This window comes from Mustela nivalis (genome assembly GCF_964662115.1).
Source record: "Mustela nivalis genome assembly, chromosome: 10".
NCBI lineage: Eukaryota > Metazoa > Chordata > Mammalia > Carnivora > Mustelidae > Mustela > Mustela nivalis.
Window position 1 is genome coordinate 34,361,090 of NC_139029.1, and position 18,622 is coordinate 34,379,711.

At 42.0% G+C, this 18,622-nt stretch overlaps 1 protein-coding gene across 2 annotated transcripts in view; it reads right to left on the minus strand.

Moving 5' to 3' along the window:
* The window catches only part of LOC309842697 (phosphatidylinositol 3-kinase regulatory subunit gamma), a 137,803-nt gene extending 120,677 nt beyond the window's left edge, over window positions 1–17,126 (minus strand). Inside the window, exon 1 of one of the 2 annotated variants that reach the window (XM_082687294.1) lies at window positions 16,986–17,126. Coding sequence is in view for 1 of the 2 variants with exons in the window: in XM_082687293.1 (XP_082543419.1) it covers window positions 6,805–6,910 (106 nt within the window). In the remaining variant the exon portion in view is untranslated. Of the gene's footprint in view, window positions 1–6,804; window positions 7,688–16,985 lie in introns of those variants that run through there. The other variant, XM_082687293.1, reaches the window with a different exon arrangement.
* Between the last annotated feature and the right edge of the window lie 1,496 nt (window positions 17,127–18,622).

Genomic DNA, 18,622 nt, shown 5'->3' on the forward strand with positions numbered 1-18,622 from the left:
GTGACTCTTGATCTTGGAGATGGGAGATGGAACCCCATGTTGGACAGAGAGATTACTAAAAAAATAAACTCAAAAAAAAAAAAAAAAAAAGATATAAGCTACAATGAATTGGGTCCATACCATGTACCAAAGACTGTGTTAGATATTGATGCAGTACATCTAATCCCCAGAACAATTCTGAAAGGCAGAGTATTAAATCAATTTTATAAAAGAGCACTGGCATCCTAATTCTCTATGCAGAAAGAGGTTAAGACCTAGCCATATAACCTTGGTAATGGTAAGAAGTAAAGCTAGGTTTGGAAGCCTTATCATGTTTCCAAAGCCTGTGTTCTTTCTATTTCACTCACACTGCATCCCCCTTTAATACCAATAAAATTCTATCACATAATTATACTTGTAGTTATTTTTCTACCTACCTTCTTAAATAAACATGTCCAATCTTTTCTATATTCTAAGAAAAATATAAAGGTATTCAGCATGAAAACAAGGAGAATGAATTTTAAAAGCATTATCAAAGGGAGAATTATCATACTTCTAATGAAATATAGCTGAGTATACTCTAAACTATAATACATTAAATGAAAGCAATGACTAATCTTTTTCAATAAGAAAATGCAAACAAATTTGGCATGGCTTTTACATCATTTGATTATATTAACATTTGTCCCACACTACAATATTTTAAAAATGACACTAAGCTCATAAAAGAAATATCTTACCACACACAGGAGAAGCATTTATATAATAACCCATCAAATGTTCAGTTACAGACAAAAATTCAACTACAGTAGAATGCCCAACCTGCTAACAGTAAGGACCACATAGTGGCAGGTGACCTATTTCTTTAGTGTGTTTCTCAGCAAATATTTTCCTCAACCACAGAGCCAGCCAGTGTGCTAGTTCTCTACCAGAATGTTACTTAATCTATATGATGAAAATACCAAGTATGCCAGAGTAAGCAAGTAAGTTTCCTGAAACAATCTGTTCATCTGTATTCAAAAAAGTCAGAAAATAGTTTCCTAGATTGACCATCAAACTATGTAGTTGCAAACCATGTAACTTCTAGACTAGTAGTTTTCAAAGTGTAGTCCAGAGACCCCTGTATATCCCCAAGAGCCTTTCAGAAGATCCAAGGTATCAAAAAGTTTCATAGTATTACTAAGACATTATTTGCCTTTTGCACTCTCATTCTCTCACATCTGTACAGTGGAGTTTTCCAGTGGTTAAGACCTGTGGTATCTCAAAGAGACTGAATGAGCAGACATGGGATTTTTTTTTTTTAAGATTTTATTTATTGGGGTGCCTGGGTGGCTCAGTCCTTAAGCATCTACCTTCAGCTCATATTGTGATCCCAGCATCCTGGGATTAAGCCATGTGTCATGCTCCCTGCTCAGCAGGGAGCCTGCTTTTCCCTCTCCAACTCCCCAGTGCTTGTGTTCCCTCTTTAGCTATCTCTCTCTGTTATAAATAAAATCTTTAAAAATTTATTTATTTATTTATTTATTTGAGAGAGGGAACACATGAATGCAGGCACAGGGTGAAAGGTGAAGGACAGAGAGAGAAGACAACGCCCCCAGTGAGCAGAGTAGGCAGCCCGAAGTGGGACTTCAGCCCAGCACTCCAGATCATGACCTGAGCCAAAGGCAGACTTTTTTTTTTTTTTTAAGATTTTATTTATTTATTTGACAGGAAGATAGAGAGAGCACACAAGTATGCAGGGCAGCAGGCTGAAGGAGAGGAGAAATAGGCTCTCCGCTGAGTAGTGAGCTAGATGCAGGGCTTGGTCCCAGGACCCTGGCATCATGATCTGAGTCTAAAGCAGACACTTAACAACTGAGCCACCCAGGCACCCCAGACATGAGAATTTAGACATTTCCTATTAAGCCAGATATTAAAAACTAAAATGCCAGACATTAAAGTTATTTGCAAAAATGTAAAACAATGCCACTCTCGTCACTTGATTCCTTTTTTAAGATTTTATTTATTCATTTGACAGAGAGAGAGAGATAGCACAAGCAGGGGGAGCAGCAGATGGAGGAAAAGGGTAAGCAGCCCCCCCCCCTTGAGCAAAGAGCCCCACTCAGGGTCCTGTCATCAGGACCCTAGCCTAAGACAGATGACCAATTGACTGATCCACCCAGGCACTCAACTTGTTTCCTTTTAATATAGTTATTTTGGGGGGCGCCTGGGTGGCTCAGCGGGTTAAAGCCTCCGCCTTCGGCTCAGGTCATGATCCCAGAGTCCTGGGATGGAGCCCCGTTTAGGGCTCTCTGCTCCACAGGGAACCTGCTTCCTCCCCTCTCTCTCTCTGCCTGCCTCTCTGCCTACTTGTGATCTCTCTCTCTCTCTCTCAAATAAATAAAACCTTTAAATATATATATATAGTTATTTTTTCATTAAAATAAATTATATTAGGGGTGCCTAGATGGCTCAGTTGGTTAAGCAGCCAATTCTTGACTATGGCTAAGGTCCTGATCTAAGGGTCCTGGGATCAAGCTTCTTGTCAGGCTATACACTCAGCAGCAGTCTGCTTGAGGATTCTCTCTCTCCCTCCCTACACACACACACACACACACACACACACACATACACTTTCCCTCTCAAATAGATAAATAAATCTTTAAAAAAAAAAAATGACGCTAACATGTAACATTTTATTATTTTTAAAGGAATTAAATACTTTTAAATTTCTTAACTTTATTCTAATACAGTAAATATTAGTAAATACCTCTTTGAGATCCTCAATTTTTTAGATTATAAAAGGGGTACTCAAACCAAAAAAAAAAATTGAGAACCACTTTTCTAGACCTTCCTATATTTATATTTTGCCAATAAAGACTTTTAGTTTTCTAATTATACTAAGATGTTGCTGCCCTACAATTTCAAAAATTTGTCTTGATAAGAAAATTGTTGGGGCGCCTACGTGGCTCAGTTGTTGGGCGTCTGCCTTTGGCTCAGGTCAGGATTCCAGGATCCTGGGATTGAGCCCCACATCAGGCTCCCTGCTTGGCAGGAAGCCTACTTCTCCCTCTCCTACTTCCCCTGCTTCCCCTTCTCACTGTGTCTCTCTGTCAAATAAATAAAATCTTAAAAAAAAGAAAAGAAAATTGTCTATAGGTAATCTTTAAAAGTTAATGGATTATAAATTATAAAAAGAAATTATAAATTTATAATTTATAAAAATTATATTATAAAAAGAAATCACCTGTATCTTCCCAAAATAAAAACAACAATAACGTCAAAACTAAAAGTGCTAGCTTACAGACAACTAATCTATAAGCTTTGGGCATGAGTTTATCATCAGCTGTATATCTGTAATCCTCCACGAGCTCCTATACAAGAGATTGGGCTCTTTGAGAGGCCTACCCAGCAACTGTTCTGTTATGGAATAATCCTGATTCTCAAATCACAAGAGGACTAACCAAGATGCTCAAAAGCAATTCTCTGTACCACACTCTTAACATTTCCAAAATAAAAACTTTTGTTTCATCTAAACTGTTCACTATTTCTACTGCTTCTGGGAAATACATAAAGATTAAGACATCAGACTTCCATTTGGATCCAATCCTTACATTGTCAGTGAATTACAGTAGATACAGCAGTCCATGCAGTATAATTAGAAACCTTTGGGATGCATGGTAATGGTAGTTTTTTAAAAAATAGGCTGGAGGGAAACACCTTTGGAAAACAGTTTTTGAGGCCACTGGAAGCAATAATAGGTAACGATTTTGCATTTATGGTTCAGTCTTAAATATAAATGAAAATCATATTTTTAAACTGTAATACTAATATTACAGTTAAAAGCCTTAAGTCAACAACTGTCTAATTCAAGTTATTTAACTCAAGGCTATTGCAATAGCCAAGGAATGGGATGACCAAGGACAGTAAGTAGAAAAGCACTTAGAGGTTAGGAAGAAATGGTGCTCCTTAGATATTTATTAATTCAACACAAATCTATTAAATTCCCTACTGTTTGCAATACCTTGAGCAAGATAAGAAGCTCATAACTTGATGGGAAGATAATTCCATGGGGTGGATAGTATACATAAAAACAGAATCTACTTCATAGAATGAAAAGGAGTTCTGAGAAGTGCTAGAAGAGAAAAGGAAAAGAAAGGAAGTATGTCTTCTAATATCAGGGATCAGGAAATATATATCCTAGCAAAGAAGGCATCTAACATAGATCTTAAACATGTAAGATTTCAACAAGTGAAAAGCATCCCTGGAAGAGGAAAAAGCAGACATTCAAGAAACAGCAAATATAAAATAGCTTTCCACAGAACCTGTGATGGACTCTAGTAAGAAACTAGACTGCAAAACTTGGTTGGAAACAAACAAACAACAACAAAAAAAAAACAAACAAAAAAAAAACAGGGACTTAAATGACAAGGTAAGCAATCTGGGACTCTTTTTAATAGGCAAAGGAAAGGCACTGGAAGGTTTTCAAAGTCACTGGGAGATTTACCACTGGAAGGCAAATCCTCAGACGGTACTTGAATAATACTGTGGACTGAACAAAGTAGAAACAGGGAGAACAGTAAGAACAGTTAGAACACTATCAAAGCAGTCCAGTCAGGAAATAAGAGCTTGAGCTGGGATAGAAGGTAGGAAGACAGATACAAGACATGCTGCAATGCAACCTCTTCACTAATAATTTACTTAGTTTTAAGTGTTTCAAAACCTTAATTTGTCACACAAAACAAGACTGGCATCACATTATTTCCATTAAAACCCATTCCCATCACAGGCAATATTCCAGCATACTCAAGTGTGCTTCCTTTATTAAAAGCTATTAGGTATAACTAACCATAATCTACACTAAGACTACAAAATGCGTAATAAAGAGCGGCATATGCATTCTTCCAATACTCTGAATAGAATCTCAATATGCAAAATTTCATCCAAGGAGGAGCATTTTAAACTCAGAAGTTTATTTCTATGTAAATGCACAACGTTTGGATCAGAATTTCCTATACAACCTTATAAGACCCACATCACTACATAATTATAACAGTCAACTTTTTTTTTAAACCACTTTTGGACAACTCAACTGAACTTGGCCAATATTTTTCCACTGGGCCCAAATTTTTCAAACATTAGTTCCTTCTTCATTTTCTCCCCTCCTCCCTATTCACCTCTCCGCCCAACAAATTCCCTTTGTATGTCTGCAAGGCAAGATACTATGATATAGTGATTCTGAGGCAGTTTGAATATATAATTCTTATAATAAAAACCTAGAATTATTAACTTTACTTTTTACAGGAGAAATCAATGATGTATTAAATTTTCATTTACATGAATGACAAATGCATCTAATAGAAATGATGCTTTACCGTTAGGGGGAAACAAAGGGGGAAATACACACAATAGATGGGTGGCAAATCTTACAAACTTTGCAAAACACTGAAAAGCTGCATCTGGATTGCAGTCACAATGACAAAAGCAAATAAAGAAAGCTCCAAAATGAAGGGAAAGAGAAAAATTCTAAATTATCATAAAGAGTAAAAAAGGCTGATTTAATAGGAGTTTTTAATATAACATCATTTAACAATCTAACTGGAAAAAAAAAAAAAGCCAAAAGATAATTTACAGCTCACAAGGACACAAATAATTTCTATAAACATTCTACAAAACAGTTATACTTCATTGTACTTGCATGGGCTCCAATCCTTTCAAAGGTTTCCAAAAATACATAGTCTTATAATAATTGAGGTTCCCCAATGACACACAATTTATTTTGTAAGCTTAACTGCAACACATTTTTAAGACATAACCAATTCATCCTCAACAAAAATAAGGAGTCACAAAGGCCCTCTACTTATTCCAAATCATTACGTAAAGCACTATCTGTAACTGCAAAAAAGGGTTTGAAAATTTGACAGCTAATAATCATAAAATGAGGTTAGAATTTAAAGAAAAACAATTACCCAACTTTTCCATTTTCCCTTCCTTTTCCTTTCTTACCAGATACACAAAATGTCTGTAAGGGTCTCAGACAAAGCTCTCAAGTAAAAATACAGTATATGTATACTTTACATTATGTGTATTCGAACCTATCACATATATGTACACATCACACAGATTCACACAAAAAGGATTCCTCCTTTTTTTAGTCTAAGAATTGAAGTTATATTAAACCCTATCCCATAAATTAAGTGAAATCACCATCAATTAACGAGTAATAAAATACTGCACGTAGATCTGTCTGAGAGACTATATACTGAGAAGAAAAACCTCAGACTAAGACCATGACTGAATAAAAACGCCCAATCCCTGAAAATTACTAACCGGCATTTGGTTTCTGTAAGAGAAAAAAGGGGTCTTAAAATGAATAATCATTTAGGCAACCCAGTTTCAGAAGTTAACGAAGGTAAAACACAAGGAACCAAATAAGACAAACGTATGAAATGACAAGCTTTAAAGAATTCCCCCAAAGGAAAAGGCTTGAGTTCAAGGCTCGGGTATAAAGCATCCTTTGCAGGTAGAAGAATCTTTAATTGAAAAAAAGGGGGGAGGGGGGCACAACAAAAACCTGAACGACACAAAGTGAAAGAAACGGGTCTTTCCTCCCACCCCCACTCCAGCCCCCACCCCCACCCCCACCCTCGCAGGACAATAGGATCAGGGTCCTAACTGCAAACTTTAAACGGATAAACCAGAAGCAGTTTTACTGCAGCTCTAACTGCAAATCTGCCCCTCATCCCAAACCTAGCGCTCCCAGGAACACTTCTGCCCTGAAACCACCAAGGTCTAGTTATATACAAATCAGACCCATCACAAGATTCTTTTTCTCTCCCCAAGTACCTGGAGGATCCATTTCAATATAAAATATCAGTTCTGTCGAATAGGGCATCATCACCTCCCTCCAGTCTGCGTCATCGCGGTCCATACTCCACACCGTATTGTACATCGCGCTGTCAGGGGCAGGTCGTCAGGAAATATATAGAAAGCATATATATTTTTTATCTGATATTTAAAAATCTAAAAATATAGATCTGTAAAGTCCCACACGGATATATACTTCTGGGTTTCCAACGGCCGGTACAAGTCCAGCCAACTACCAGGACGAGGATGGGGGTCCTCCCCCGTCTCCTCTTACAGCACCCAGCAAAATGCCCCCCGAACTTTCAGTCTACGGGCTTTTTCTCCTCAGAGAGGTACAGGGAGGCTTGGGGCGGGGGGGGGGGGGTTGAAGGCAGAGGGCTGAGATGTTAAAAAGCAGCTTCCCAAAAATCCCTTCCACACAGTCGCTCTCCAAAGAGAAAAGCTCCCACTGCCTCCAAATCTTTCCTCGGCAGCCACTTTTGTGTCCTTCGAGGGAGGGAGAATGAAGAGGGGGAGATAAAAAGAACGCGCTGGGAGAAAGGTGAGGAAGTGACAAAGGAAGGCATAAAAAGGGGGGTGGGTATTGCATTCAAGTTTCGGGGTCCCACTGGTCTGCAGAGAGCGATCCCCTCAGGGGCTGGGACTCGGGCTCCGTTCCAGTCAAGCTCGGAACCGAAGCTGCTGTAGCCTCGAGATGGGGGCCCGTCGGAAAGTCCAGTTAGCTCTGCCCGGCTGGGCGCTCCCGCCGGGCAGTAAGTAAACCCGCCAGTGCCGGCTCCCCTCACGCTCTGCCCTGACTCCAGCCACTAGAGTTTCATTTTAACGGCGCGGAGAGGGACACCCTCCCCCGCCTCACGCTCCCCCGCTGAGGTACCACCCAACAGCACCGGGCAGGGGGGGAAGGCGACATCACTACTGCTCCTTCCCCTCTATACCGACTCGATTAAAGGGGGATTCTGTCAGGTTCCTGTGCAAGCGTTCCGAAAGCCGTCCTCCACTTCGGCTTTCAACTCTCCCCAACGCTCTCTGCGTTTCGACTTCTTAATCATTCATCCTCTCTCCCCCCAGCCTCAATCAGAATGGTACAGTCCGGGCGCTGGCCGCTCGCCAGGAGTCAGTGCCGGGAGCACGCGAGCCAGGAGGGGAGGGAGAGGAGAGAGGGAAGAAGGGGGGTAGAAAGAGAGGATAAGGTGAGTGGTGATTGGCTGAGCTGGGTTGCCGGAGCCCGGAGCCTGCGTCTTTTGTCTGCCTTCCTCCAGCAAAGGAGCGGGAGACGGCTGCGCGCCCCCAAGCGGACCAATCAGGAGCCAGCCGGCCTTGGCCGGCAAGGCGGCGATTGGTCAGAGCCCAGTTACTAAGCGGGACAAAGGCAGAGGGGGAAAAGAAAAGAAGAGGAAAAAAAAGAAAGAAAGAAAGAAAGCGCAAACGGCGGTTACTGACAGGCTGGGCGAGCGCTCAGGGGCTCATGCTGCCCGGAGACAGGCGGGGCTCCCGCTGAGGCTCAGTCGGGCCGGACGAGTGGGGGTTTTGGGTGGGGGGGGGGACGAGCTTGCGCTAGACACCTCTGCCCGGAGACGCTGCGGGGGAGGGGAGCGGACTGAGAGGGGCGCGTGCTGTCACTTGGCGGGACATGCGCTCCTCTGGTCCTTAGGAAGTAAGTCCCCGGGCAGGGTCCCTCCCCACAGACCTCTTTAGTGGGCTGGGACAGCCCCCATCCCCCGCAATAAGTTGTCAAATAAAGAAAAGATCCCTAAACTCACTTGCAGGACCATTACCCCTCGGTGAGAGGAGATGCCCATGGCGCCCGGTAGCCTTCCCAGGCCGCTACCACAACCCAGTCCCGGCTTCTTCCTTTGAGCAGTTAGGCTTTTCTTAAGAAGGCATTTCGCAGTTTCTCTGCGCTTCCCACCCAAGGACTTTCAAACCCAGAGGTAACTCCCCACACCTGAAATAAATAGGGAGCTGCAGCAGGCCCCTCAGCTCGATTGCTCACGCCAGAAAACATGCCTTGAAATTACAGTGCTTGTGTGATTTGAGATAAATCACAGGTGTTAGAATCCCCAGCCAAAAGGGCCCTATTCTGTTTGCCTGACAGACCACCTTCCGTATACACCCAGTCCCTTCCTCAAGCTTAAAACTGTGATGGGCTTCACTATGAAAATGCTGAATATTACCATGCATTTCAGAAACAGCTAATTAACTTGCTGGGGAACACTGAATAGCCAAAAGCAGATTTTTGTCTTCCAAAGGTTATGCCTGGAATTGCCATCCTGCATACCCTACAATACAGTCTAGGGAGGCCAAAAACTTCCATTTCCTCTTTACACAGGAGCAACAAAGCCCATTGTGTTTGGGTTGACAACCTGATTTAAGCCCTAGTGAAACCTCCTACCCTGAGTGGCTCTACTTTATTGATTCCTTCCTGTGGAAGAGTTGCCACGTTTCACCCTCTACCTCCTAAAGTAAGCCTGCCTTCCTTAAAGGTGTGCTAAGTTGAGACAGTTCCTGGGAGCCAGCAGTCAAAATGTGTATGGTCTCTGTGTAGAGTCTTGAATTAAAAAGGGCCAGTAAGAGTAAGTGGACAGGTTTGAACTGAGGAAATACATCAGGATTCTTGCATGCTTTTTTTTTTTTTACATTTCTGAAATCCAAACCTGATTCAAAAGCCAGATCAACTTTGGGATAGGGCATGTTACTAATTTGAATGTCCTGAGCCCTTTCTCTAGGTAGGAGATGCTGGAAGATCAACTCTAATTTGTGGATGGCTTCCCAGCAGTCTCTTAACTTCACCATATCTGGGAGCCAGAAGTACTCACATGTGATAACTCGAAAGGCAGAACAATCAGTCAAGGGCAAGTTGGTTTATTTTTGTTCACGGGTGTCCCTGTGCATTCCCAAACAAAATGAAGGTGAAGAGAGGAAGTGTGGAAAAGATAATGGCTTTCAGATTTCCACAGCAGCTTTTGCCTGGACCACTTTACATCATTTAGTGGTGGGGTTTCAATTTTTAAAATGCAGAGCAATCACCCAGCCTTTCCCAAACCTAAGACTTGGAGAAATACAGTGAAGAAGCAGCACAGTATATAGTCTGATCCTCAACACTGGCACTTGGGGTAAAGCTTGAGTCAATCCTGCCACCTAAAATTATATGATCCAACTATCCAACAAGTAAAGCTTTGAATAGGAGACCTCCAAAAAATAACAGTGATGCAAGAGGCAACGATAAATTAAGGGGAAGCACATTTCCTTTGAATGGGTCTGGAACCACTGCCCTGCTATGGTGGGAAGCACCTGTCATATGATGCTGGCCTTACTTTCCTTCAGTTGGGAAATAAAAGTGAGGTTGTGACTGCATGTCATCAAACCACCTCAGGCTCTTTGGCAAAGGCAGAGAATGTTAGCTCTGGTGTCCTGGACCATTTCCATCCTGGAGAATTATATTTGGCCTGGGTGTGGATTAAATTCAGCTCTAAGAGCTCAAACTCCTGGGTCACAACCTGCTACTTTGGAATTTTTTTTTCCTCTTTGCCTCCTTCCTTTCTTTTTTAAATTTTTTAAAAAATATTTGTTTAGGGGTGCTGGGGTGGCTCAGTCAGTTAACTGTCTGCCATCCGTTCAATTCATCATCCTGGGATCTTGGGATCAAGCTCCCCCTGCTCAGTAGAGAGCCTGCTTCTCTCCCTCCCTCTGCTGCTCTCCCTGCTTGTGCTCTTGCTCTCTCTCTCTGTCAAATAAATAATAAACAAACAATTTTTTAAAATATTTATTTATTTACTTTATTTAAGGTGGGGATGCAGGCAAAGGGAGGGAGAGAATCTCAAGCAGACTCCCCACTAAGCACAGAGCTAGATCCCACAACCCTGAGATCATGACCTGAGTGGAAATCAAGAGTCAGACTCGCCTAACCCAACTGAGCCACCCAGGTGCCACTCTTTTTAATTTAAAGTAATTTTAGGTAAGTCAAAAATCTGTCTGCCTTTATTTATCTGTGAAATAAGAGATTGTCTTCAGATTTATGCAAGCTTCTTAGCTTACTATGAAACACTGAAAATTTTTTTTAAAAAATGCCACTTAAGTATTTAGAATTAATAGTACTTTTCTATAACTCCAAATGAATAAGGTGTCCTTCACTTTTCACCCTGATATGGTCTTGCTATCAAACTGTTCAAATATGCTCCAATTCCCCCTCTTTTTTTCAGAGATGGATGAAATTTTTCTCCTGTGCACTGAATATAGGGTATGATCTCAGAGCTCTCTGTGCCAGCAGAATCAGCCTGGAACTCAGCCAAAAGTTCTTCGTGATTAAAGGTGCCATCTGAGCACACATTATTTTTTAAAAGCCTTGCAAAATGGAAACACACTTTTATTATTTTTTTAAGGTCACTAGCTTTAATGCCAGAATTGACTTTGGCCTTTGGGGAAGAATCACTGGCCTCAATCCCCCTCTTCCCCCCCCCCCATCATCTTTCTTGACCAAATATCTTATGATAAGGCCAAGTCCAGCAGCTAAATAAACTCAGTAAACGGTATTCCAAGAAAACTCTACAAATCATCAGTTGCAAATTTGAGGACCTCCTCAGCCATATGCCTTGTAGGTTGGGCACATATCAAGTTTTGACATAAAAGTTTCCCTTTACTTTTGTAAAAAGTAAAAAGACCAATGTAAAAAGACCAGAGCTAGTGGATCTTCCAGAAAGACCTCTCACCTGGGAATGGATAGTCATCTCTTGAGATAGTAATGTCTAAAATCATGATTTTCCTTTTTTATCAGAGTGGTATTCCTTTTACCTGCATTTGCAATGTTTTCTCTCTCCTGCACATCTTTCTTAAAACTTGAAAAACTATGTGATGGGGATTAGGGAGTACATTTCTTGTGATGAGCACCAGGAGTGGTATATAAGTGTTGAATCACTAAATTGTACACCTGAAATTCATAATATGTGGTATGTCAACTAACTGGAATTTAAATAAAAAAAAAAATTTTTAAAGGAAAGAAAAAAGAAACTATGATAGTGTTAATGATATCAGCCCAAGGCACTGAAAAATTATAAACATTGAATGAATGAGTGGTCTTCATAGAAGTGGCATTCCTCCAAATGCTGCTAAACTCCTGGGTTTAGGGAACACCATTTAAGGGCTTCCTCAGACCCCTCAGCACATGATATCTCTCTTCCCTGCCTTACTCTCCCCACTTTCAGTCCTCCTTCAGCTTTAGGGTATCACAAGAAAGCAGGAGTCTCTCTCTCTCTCTAGCTTAACATACTCCTCTCTTTTTGTTGTCTGCCCTTCCAGCAACACAGGGGCCACCTGGATGGTACCAATGCGGCTGCTGCAAACTTCCCCTTCATCAAGGCAACAGCTTTCAGCTCAGCTCTCACCAGGAGAGAGAGAGTAAATGAGATCCAAACGACAGGAACAATAGTCTAGGCTGTTTGACAAGGGCAGGGCACAAACAGGGCAGGCAGCTGGTAAGCTCTGTTACCTCATTTAATCTCCATAACCCTGAGGACGAGGGTTGTATTTTTATTCTCATTTTACAGATGAAGAAATTGAGACCCAGAGCAGTGAGGGGACATGTTCAAAGTCACTCAGCCACTTGGTAGCAGAGCCAGGATTACATCCCCATGTCCTGACAGCCAGTTCAGTACCTTTTCCACAGCTTCCCTCCCCACTTCATTCAATTAATGAATGTTTATTGATGCTTCCAAACACTGGGGGTACAAAAATGAATAAAACAGAGTGCCTATGGGCACTTAGGTGGCTCAGTTGTTAAGCGGCTGCCTTCCGCTCCTGTCGTGATCTCAGAGTCCTCAGACTTCCATCTAGCTCTCTGCTCGGTGGGAAGCCGGCTTCTCCCTCTCCCATTCCCCCTACTTGTGTTCCCTCTCTCCCTGTGTCTCTCTCTGTCAAATAAATAAATAAAATTAAAAAAGAGAAAAGGCAGAGTGCCTAACGTTGAGTCTGGAGCCCATAGAGGAGGGGCCAACAAAGGAATAAATAATTATAGTAAATTCTATAATAGAGAAATTGACAAAGTTCTGTGTGAGCACCCCAAACAGTGATGATTTCTGCCCACCTGCAGGTGAGTAAAGGCTTCCTAAAGGAGGTGACATCTCGGCTGCCCAAACCTATATATGTCTGATTTAAACATACGGTCTGTTTATTTCTGTTTCCCAAATCTGTATGATTAACTCCAAGCCTGAAAAACTTTCACTGAAAACTGACCCAAAAATCAGGTCAACCAGAGCGTCCCTCATCATCTTTAAACAGATTCTGCAACAACCTCCTTATAATCTCCCTGTCTGGCCCCCTCTGGTCCATACTCCGCAGCGAATGATGACTCTAAATAAAAAACTTCCTTGCCGGGCAACTGGGTGGCTTAGTGGGTTGGTTAAAGCCTTTGCCTTTGGCTCAGGTTAAAAAAAAAAAAAAAACCAAGAAAACAAAAAACTTCCTTAGATAAACTCTGCCTTAATTCCTTCTACCTTCAGGCTAAATTTAAATCTCAGCTTGGTATTCAAGGCTTTGATGATCTAGCCCCTGCCTACCTCTTCCCATCACTCTCACAGTTTTTTCCTGTTACTCCTAAAACTAGTTTTACTGCAGTCCTCAAAACAGTAGAAATTTCTCCTCAAAAACACACTCCCTTGTTAAATGGCAAACTCCCACTCATATGCCAGGCTCTGCACAGCCCTTGGCACACCATGTTCAAAATGTCTGTTTCTAGGTCTATCTCTTCCCCATGATGAGGGATTTCCTCGTGGGTGGAGACCATGTTCTTGAATCATTAGTGTCCAGGATCAGGCCTGGCACACAGTGGGTAGCCAATGAATGTTCTTTGAGCAAATAAAAGCTGTAAGAAGAAACTAAACTCTCCAAGAAGGTTCTGGGGCAGCCTAAATTCAGGTTACCCTGATAATCCTTTCTGTAAGTCTTCAGCTGATTCCTGTTTATTTAAGAGGACAAAAAAAAATTAAAAAATTGTAGAGTTTTTGGTTACAGAAATGCAAGGGACAGTGACCCTTCTATCCTGCTGGCTACCTCTGTGGTCTTCATCACTGACATTGAGTTCTGCTGTCCTTCTATTTTATCAGCTGTGAATTGTTTGAGAAATTCCAAGCCGCTTGTAGGAAATTCAGGAAAACTCAGCAGCGAGAAGAGAAGCTGGTTTCATTTTCCAACCCAGCTCATTTCTGAAATGTAACACCATATAGGGTTTTAAAGTATGCTCACTTCCTGTGGTCATTATTTCAATAGTTTGGAACAATTTGCAGTTCGTGCCTCTGTTCTGGAATGTACAATAATTACCCTATTAATTCCACGGGTCTCAAATCTGAACTGTCTTGTTTTCTTGTTACAGGGCAAAATCAGTGCAGTTCCTGTTTTGGACATTTTGGTTTAAAAAAAAGGGGGGGGCACCTGGGTGGCTCAGTGGGTTGGGCCGCTGCCTTCGGCTCGGGTCATGATCTCAGGGTCCTGGGATCGAGTCCCGCATCCGGCTCTCTGCTCAGCGGGGAGCCTGCTTCCTCCTCTCTCTCTCTGCCCGCCTCTCTGCCTACTTGTGATCTCTGTCTGTCAAATAAATAAATAAAATCTTTAAAAAAAAAAAAAAGGCATTATCCCAGCTTCTATGAACAATAAAATTGCAAGCATCCTTTAGAAATATTTTATAAAATCAATATGTTAAAACAAGGCCTCCTGCATCCTCCCTGGATACATTTGTAGGGCCATCATCTTTGAAGTCTGGGGAAATGATGCAACCTCTGGGACTTAAGATCACCATTTGAATAAGAAAAGTACAAGTAGGGGTGCCTGGGTGGCTCAGTGGGTTAAAGCCTCTGCCTATGGCTCAGGTCATGATCCCAGGGTCCTGGATTTGAGCCCCGCATCAGGCTCTCTGCTGGGCAGGGAGCCTGCTTCCCCACCCCCCCACCCCCGCGCCCCCTCTCTGCCTGCCTCTCTGCCTACTTGTGATCTCTGTCTGTCAAATAAATAAATAAAATCTTAAAAAAAAGAAAAGAAAAGAAAACTACAAGTATAGAACATGAAAAGCCTGGTCATTTATATCTTCAGCTCTGAGAATTTGAAAAATGATACACTCACAGTGACTTTTTTTAATTCAAGAGTAGGGACTACCTTGTGTTCTGCTCATCTTGTGCTTCTTGCAAAAGCAGCACTCAGTGAAAATCACTATTATTCCCTTTGGATCCTGTTTCTCCCCTCTTAGTACCAATGTGTGAAATTCCTTGTTTGTTTAAGCAGGCTCCAACTTGATACTGTTACTTGCAACCCAAGAATCCTAACTAAGGTCACTACATTTGCCCTCTGAACTACTGCTCAATTTTCTCACTCTTTCCCCAAAGGGCCCGTAGTAGTGCCTGAGAGGGCTTCCCCAAGAACCCTAATGCTTACTGTGTGGGCCACAAACAGGAAAACAGCTTTTTCACAGGTTCTTCCTGCAGTGGTAAATTATTTTGATCAGTCACTGTAACTTTCCTCTCCCTCTTTTAGGCTATACATTATACCTCCCATTAGCTATTTTGAGTTTAATGGGCAGCCCCAAATCCTAAAACAGCATTTTATCTCATTCTTGCATCTTCTAGCACCACACTCAACCTCATATTAGAGTTTATGGGCCTTCCTTCCCATCTGATTTGGGAGTCCTCCAAAATAGGAAGGGTGTTCAAATGCTAGGCAGCCAAAAATGTCAAATATTCTATATAACCCCATTAATCAGGACTTGAAGCATCTCCTTTGGAGGATGTTCTGGTCCTCTCCCTTGGGAAACTTAGAGCATTTTCTCTGGGGACAACCCCCATAAACATACGCTTGGCTTGGGTCCTGCCAATCACTCCTCTCCCCAACTCCACATTCATAGTTAGGGTAGTAATGATTTGCCCTGAACCATACAGTCAAATGTCACCATAAGCATGGTATCTAAGGCTTCCTGCTAGACCTGTCTCAGCGCCTGACTCTCAAAGGCCTATGAGTATATGAGTGAAGAGAAATCACCAGCATGCTCACAGACCTACAGCACACAGTTACAAGAAGTAACCAGCCTAGCACTGGGAAACATGAGCCCCTGAAGTGTAGTCTAGTACCTGACACACCTGATCTGTCTCAGAACTTACCTGTGACTTCCCTCTTTTGATCCAGGAAAGCTTTTTTTTTTTTTTTTTTTTTTTTTTAAGATTTTTTCTTTATTTATCTGACAGAGATCACAAGTAGGCAGAGAGGCAGGCAGAGAGAGAGGAGGAAGCAGGCTCCCTGCAGCGCAGAGAGCCCGATGCGGGGCTTGATCCCAGGACCCTGGGATCATGACCTGAGCCAAAGGCAGAGGCTTAACCCACTGAGCCACCCAGGTGCCCCCAGGAAAGCTTTTTTTAATAGTGTTGCTCCTCACTATTGGACAAAGTAATTTGGCACCCCTGGAAGCAAAGTTAACAAAAAATATAAACTTTTCCTCTTCTTTCCTCTTCTTTATTTTTCTAACATAGTCCCTACTCTGATACCCTCAAAAATATTAACAGGGCAGGTGGACAATAACTAGGACAAGCCTGAACTAAATAGATCATCAAGGTTACCAAGGCCATGAACTCCAGAAAGGGGTCGAGGGAGTGAGGGAATTGACTTCCTTCTGAATTTTTTTTTTAAGATTTTATTTATTTATTTGACAGACGGAGATCACAAGTAGGCAGAGAAGCAGGCAGAGAAAGAGGTGGAAGCAGGCTCCCTGCTGAGCAGAGAGCCCGATGCTGGTCTCGATCCCAGCACCCTGAGCCACCCAGGTGCCCCTTCCTTCTGAATTTTAAGCTAATTTCTGAATTGGTTTTCTGGATCTGTCTTGATAATAACAAGTTAGAAAACAAAAAATGTTTCCAATCTAATCCTAGAAGAGTTGTTCATACCCATAAACATTATGAATATTTCTAGTTTCCCATATTTGATAGGGTGGGACTAGTTATTAACAACAGATATCTTCTCATGACCTGTGTTTAGCCCCTGTGTAATTACATGTCATCACCTTTCATTGAGATCAAATAAAAATACTCAAGTTGTAAAATCTCCCACTTGGTCTAGTATCACCATTATATTAGTGTGACTTTTTTAACTATAAATGACAGAAAACAAACTTAAACCAAATAAAAGGGTGGTCTTACTTGACACACAGCTAAGTAGAGGTGCTCAAACAGTGTTAGCTGGAACCAGATTCATTCTCAGTTCTCCTTCCCTCTGAGGTTTCCCCAGGTGGTGACAAGGATAGTGTCCAGCACCTGCAGGCTACATTCTACCTGCTTAGCAACTCCATCCAGCAGAATGCAAGTTTCTCCACATAACTGCAGAAAAATTCTGGGGGTTGAGTCTTATTGGCTTAGCTTGGGTCACATGATCACCCCTGCACCAATCACTGAGTCCAGCGAGATGGAATGTCCTAATTGTACAGGCCTAGGTCACGTGGCACCCTTGGAAGCAGAGTATGGGGTCAGCTGTACCCAAGCTACATAGATTGAGAGTTTGGAAGGGGCAGTTCCTCAGAAACAATCTGGGCAGACAAGAAACAGTTTCACTACTCTTGAAGAGCCATTGTTCATGCTTTTCAAGGTTTTGGAGAATTTACATATGAGTATATATATATATATATATAGTGACTATATAAATATTATATATAAATGAATAAATAAAACACTTCCCGGATAAATTCACATGACCAATCATTTTGTCCAGTAACCCCTGAACAGGAACAGGGGTCCCGAAACCCCCACCCCTTCATATTGTTAAATCTACACAGGACAGATAAAATCCACCCTATTTATGTCCTCTGCAGTCTAGGGACTTTATAATACCTACTCTAACATCCAGTGCTGGAAACAACCGACTCCATAGGAAGTGGCTAAGCCATCCTGTATAAGGAACACAGTGTGCCTGACTATTTCGGACTGTCTATTCAGAGCCAGGAAATCCACACAATCCCAGATCCTACCTAATTTTTTTTTCTTCTCTGTCACAAAAGGGAATCAATGGGATGTGAAACTCAGAGATGGTGCAGTTAATCAGTAGGTCTTCAAAGTGAGCTAAAAAATCACACATCTCAGACAATATAGACTTCCTGCACTGTTTTCTAAAGGGCATAGGTTTCCAGCTTCAAGCTTATGTTGCTTATCCTAAGCCAGTCACTCCTCATTCTTAGAGAAAATTATTCCTGGTTTTGGTCCTTCCATGACACCTTCTCTTTCCACTTCTGAATTTGGGGAATCCTCTAAATTAAAGCTTAAATTAAATTAAAGCTAGAAGATTCAAAGTGGAAACAGAGAGGGTGGGAATTTTTAGCTCTTCATTGCCTTGATTTTCCTGTGGCTTCTACTTCTGGATGAGGTGAAAACATCCAGAAGCTCTGTCCCTGCATACTTCTGGTAAATACTCTAGCCTACACTTGATCCCTACTACGGTGCCTACCTCTCCTGAACACCACCAGGGTCAACATATAACTACAGATTTTTCACCTCTTCCCTCATCTCCACAAGACCTGTAGTCTCAGGGCGCCTGGGTGGCTCAGTGGGTTGAGCCGCTGCCTTCGGCTCCGGTCATGATCTCAGGGTCCTGGGATCGAGTCCCACATCGGGCTCTCTGCTCAGCAGGGAGCCTGCTTCCCTTCCTCTCTCTCTGCCTGCCTCTCTGCCTACTTGTGATCTCTCTCTGTCAAATAAATAAATTAAAAAAAAAATCTTAAAAAAAAAAAAAAAGACCTGTAGTCTCACAATCAGGGCTAAAAATCACATCTGACCCACTGAATTTCTGT